Consider the following 4,210-nt stretch of genomic DNA (forward strand, 5'->3'; position numbering starts at 1 on the left):
ATTATTATCATTATCATTGTTATCATTAGTTATTACTATTATTGTTATCATTAGTTATTACTATTATTGTTATCATTAGTTATTACTATTATTGTTATCATTAGTTATTACTATTATTGTTATCATTAGTTATTACTATTATTGTTATCATTAGTTATTACTATTATTGTTATCATTATTATCATTATTATCGTTATCAATATCACTCTCTTTGTTATCATTATTATTGGTATTATTTTTTATTTTTTTTATTGCTATTATTATCAATATTTGCATTCTCATCACTGTCATTATTATTATTTTTATCATCACAATTATTATCATTATCTTCTTTATCAATATCATTCTCATTGTTATCATTATTATTATCATTGTTGTTATTGTTATCATTGTTATATTATCATTATTGTTATTGTTATCATTGTTATTGTTATTCTTATTATATTTTTTAATTGATATCAACAATATCATTACTCCTACTACTATCATTATTACTATTGATATCATTATTATTGTTACTGTCATTATCATCAGCAGCATTATATTATCATCATCATTATTACTTTTGTTATTATCATCATTATAATTATTGCATCATAGTTATAATCATTATCATTATTAGTTATTTCAATTATCATAATTATTGTTATTGCTGTTGCTATTGTTATTATTGCCATCATAAATATCATGGTAAGAGGTGGGGGAGGTCCTCACGCGTACACGGGTCCGATATGATAACATAATTCACACACAAACACACATACAAACACACACACACACTAATACCCCCCCCGCCCCGCCCCATACACACACTAATACCCCCCCCCCCCCGCCCCATACACACACTAATACCCCCCTCATACAAACACACTAATTACCCCCCCCACACACACACACATGCAAACGACGAAGCAAGATCAGAAGAGGAGGCGAGACGAGGCGAGCGCGCAGGGCTGGTCCTCCCTCTGGCACCCTCCTCGACGTGGGTGGCAGTCGCGGTGCCTGCCAGCTTGCCAGCCTCTGTGTGCCAGTTAGTTACCTCCGCCCCGTCGTCGCAGCTCTCTGCCGCCGGCCGCGCTCGCCTCTCTTGACTGGGGAAAACTTCGCTCGACTCCCCTTGGCTTCTGTGTGTCTCTCTCTCCCCTCTTTTCCCCCTCTCTCCCTTCGCGCGTCGGAACGCCTCTGGAGGGAACGTATGAGGATGAACGAGAAGAGAGAGTGAGGAAGTAGGGTTTGGGGGTTTTGCTTGTCGAGGGCTGTTCATCGCGGACTTACATGCACGTTTTACAAGGACGTGGATTTCCTTTGGCTGTTGATGACGGACGATGAGGACGGACAGTTCGTGTGGAATTAGAGGAGGAATATTCGGTAGGAAATCGTGTATTTAATCATTGCGAAATCGTGCACTTAATGCCTGCAGATCATGCATTCGATCATTGCGAGTCGTGCATTTAATCATTGGAAATCGTTCATTTTCCACTGAAAACACAGGACAATTGCACTACATACATACCCTAATCATACCCCTTTCCGTTTCTCTGCAAATAACCCACTTACATCACTAAAGTACATCATTTACTTTTTTTTTTATAAGAAGGGTCAGTACTTACACAATAAATCGGTGAACAGCACCATCACCTGTGGCGCAGTTCCCCGTAATCACAGGTAGTGGAGGTGGAGGTCGTTTAATCTCTAAGAAGACGACCACCCAGATAATGATGATTTAATTGCTACCAGGTGTGAGAAAACGAATCCCAGGTGATAAAGGGTTTTGATAAAGACGGACTTATTGGAAGATAAAGAAACTCAGCTGTACGGGGAATCATACGCCCTGTTGATATATTAAGGTGCTGACTTGTGAATCTTCTAATTAAAATCAAAATAAAGATAAAAAAGTGAATGTGACGATTACTGAGAACGTTTAAAAATCTTCGTTTAACTTTTTTTCTATTTGATTATTTCTGCTTCGAAGGAAAGAAAATACTACTACTGGACTGTATTACTACTGTACTACTAGCTGGACTGTATTATTTTTCGAAATTTGAACAGTGAAGTATGTTGAAGCAGAACACACACAGGAAAACAGCAAGGAAAACATCTCGGAAATGAGGCGATGTATCTGACACAGAAAAGGGGGGAAAAAGACACGATCATGCACGTAACTCGCATAAAACGAGAACAATAAGGGTTTAAAAGAGCGGATACTCTTTTTTTTAACACGAGAGAGGAAGAGAGAGAAAAAAAAGCAGAAATGGCGACGGAAGAATACAGATGGGACAGATTCCTCTCCCTCCCCGCCGAGGAGAGGAACAGGAGCGAGGAGGTGCTGTTCCTCTGCGATCCCGACGACAACATAAGCGTGCCCGTGCATAAGCTCATGTTCGCCTGCGACCTCTGCCTGGAGAAGGAGGAGGTCCTGGGGCTGTGGCGGCAAGGCGTGTGCGACCTGCCCCCGAGCCCCGTGTTCGACACCTCCATCTACGTGCTGTACATCTCCATCCTGGTGTTCGCGGTGTTGGGGAACTCCATGGTGGTGTACGTGGTGTGTTCCTCGGCCAAGATGCGCACCGTCACCAACTACTTCATCGCGAACCTGGCTGTGGGCGACCTGTTCATGGCCATCTTCTGCGTTCCCTTCTCCTTCATGAGCACCCTCATCCTCAAGTACTGGCCCTTCGGCGGCGAGCTCTGCGTGGCCGTCAACTACCTCCAGGCCGTGTCGGTGTTCGTCTCGGCCTACACCCTCGTGGCCATCAGCCTCGACCGCTACTTCGCCATCATCTACCCGCTGCGACCTCGGATGACCCGCTTCCAGGCCAAGGTCATCATCGCCGGCGTCTGGGTGCTCGCCCTGGCCACCACGCTCCCGGTCGCCATCTACTCCAAGCTGTTCGAGCCGCCCCTCAACTGGTACCGGTACTTCGGCCACCAGGTGTGCACGGAGGACTGGGGCGACAGCGACTCCAACAAGGACTCGCGCACCGCCTACAGCGTGGCGCTCATGCTCCTCCAGTACTCCCTCCCGCTGGCGGTCCTCATCTTCACGTACTCCAGGATCGCCGTCGTGGTCTGGGGCAAGAAGAACCTGGGGGAGACGCCCGCCAGGATGGACAGGATCGCCAGGAGTAAAAGGAAGGTAGGACGGCCGCCGCGCCTTCGTCTGTCCGCGAAAGACCTTCTCTTGCAGGAACGGAAAGGCGACCAAGAGAGGAAAAGTTTTTTTCTTAAATACGTAACATATATATATATATATATATATATATATATATATATATATATACACATATATATATGTATGTATGTATGTATATATAATGAATAAAAATATAAAACGGAGAAAAGAAAACATTTTAAAAAAAGAAAACGGAAAAAAACAAAACAAAAACATTAGGTCCTATTCTCACATAATGGCGATCATACAACATACTAATTTACAGACAAGAAAACATTCAACACATTTTTCTCATCACTTTTTAAAAAAATATTTTGCTCATGATACCATGTCATCACAGAAATATGACGGACAACAATTACAAGAAAGTATAAGGATAATTTTCATTGTACAGACGATAGTGAAACATAATATTTTTTTTATATGAACAAGATGAGATAGATAATGATAATGGCAATGGAATAGAAGTAATTATAACATCACCAATAAATACCACGATAAAGGGAATGAAAATGAATATGGAATAATACAACAAAAATAACTATTACTACTACTACATCCACTATTATTGCTACTGCTAGTATGCTACTAATACGACTACTATCATTACTACTACTACAACTGCTTCTAGAACTGCTACTACTGCTATTATTGATCATATCAACAGCAACAAAATTATGAAAATGATGTGAATGACAACAGTGATGACAATGTTTATTGTAACAATAATCATAGTGATAAAATACGCATAATAATATATACAATAAAAGTAGTCATAACAATAGCAATAATAACAATAACAACATTAATACCAAGAGCAATAACCAAAATAATGACTAGAAATACAATGATAATAAGGATAACAATAAGGATATCATCATTTAAAACATCATATTGATGAAAATGGGCAATTATGCTAATCGTTATAATGACATGGGGAGCAATGCTAATGACCATGAAATATAATAACATTGATATACATTAATAATAAGGATGATAAAAAAACAGTAATCATAAAAAACAGTAATTGTGATAGAA

The 4,210-nt window shown here is 40.3% G+C and overlaps 1 protein-coding gene across 1 annotated transcript in view; it reads left to right on the plus strand.

Annotated features, from left to right (window-relative positions):
* The first annotated feature begins 1,054 nt into the window (after positions 1–1,054).
* Positions 1,055–4,210, plus strand: part of LOC113822466 (RYamide receptor) — a 109,677-nt gene continuing 106,521 nt past the window's right edge. Inside the window, exon 1 of the mRNA XM_070116831.1 lies at positions 1,055–3,136. Coding sequence (XP_069972932.1) covers positions 2,252–3,136 — 885 coding nt within the window. The 5' untranslated portion in view covers positions 1,055–2,251. The remainder of the gene's footprint in view (positions 3,137–4,210) is intronic.

Source organism: Penaeus vannamei, chromosome 39 (genome assembly GCF_042767895.1).
Source record: "Penaeus vannamei isolate JL-2024 chromosome 39, ASM4276789v1, whole genome shotgun sequence".
NCBI lineage: Eukaryota > Metazoa > Arthropoda > Malacostraca > Decapoda > Penaeidae > Penaeus > Penaeus vannamei.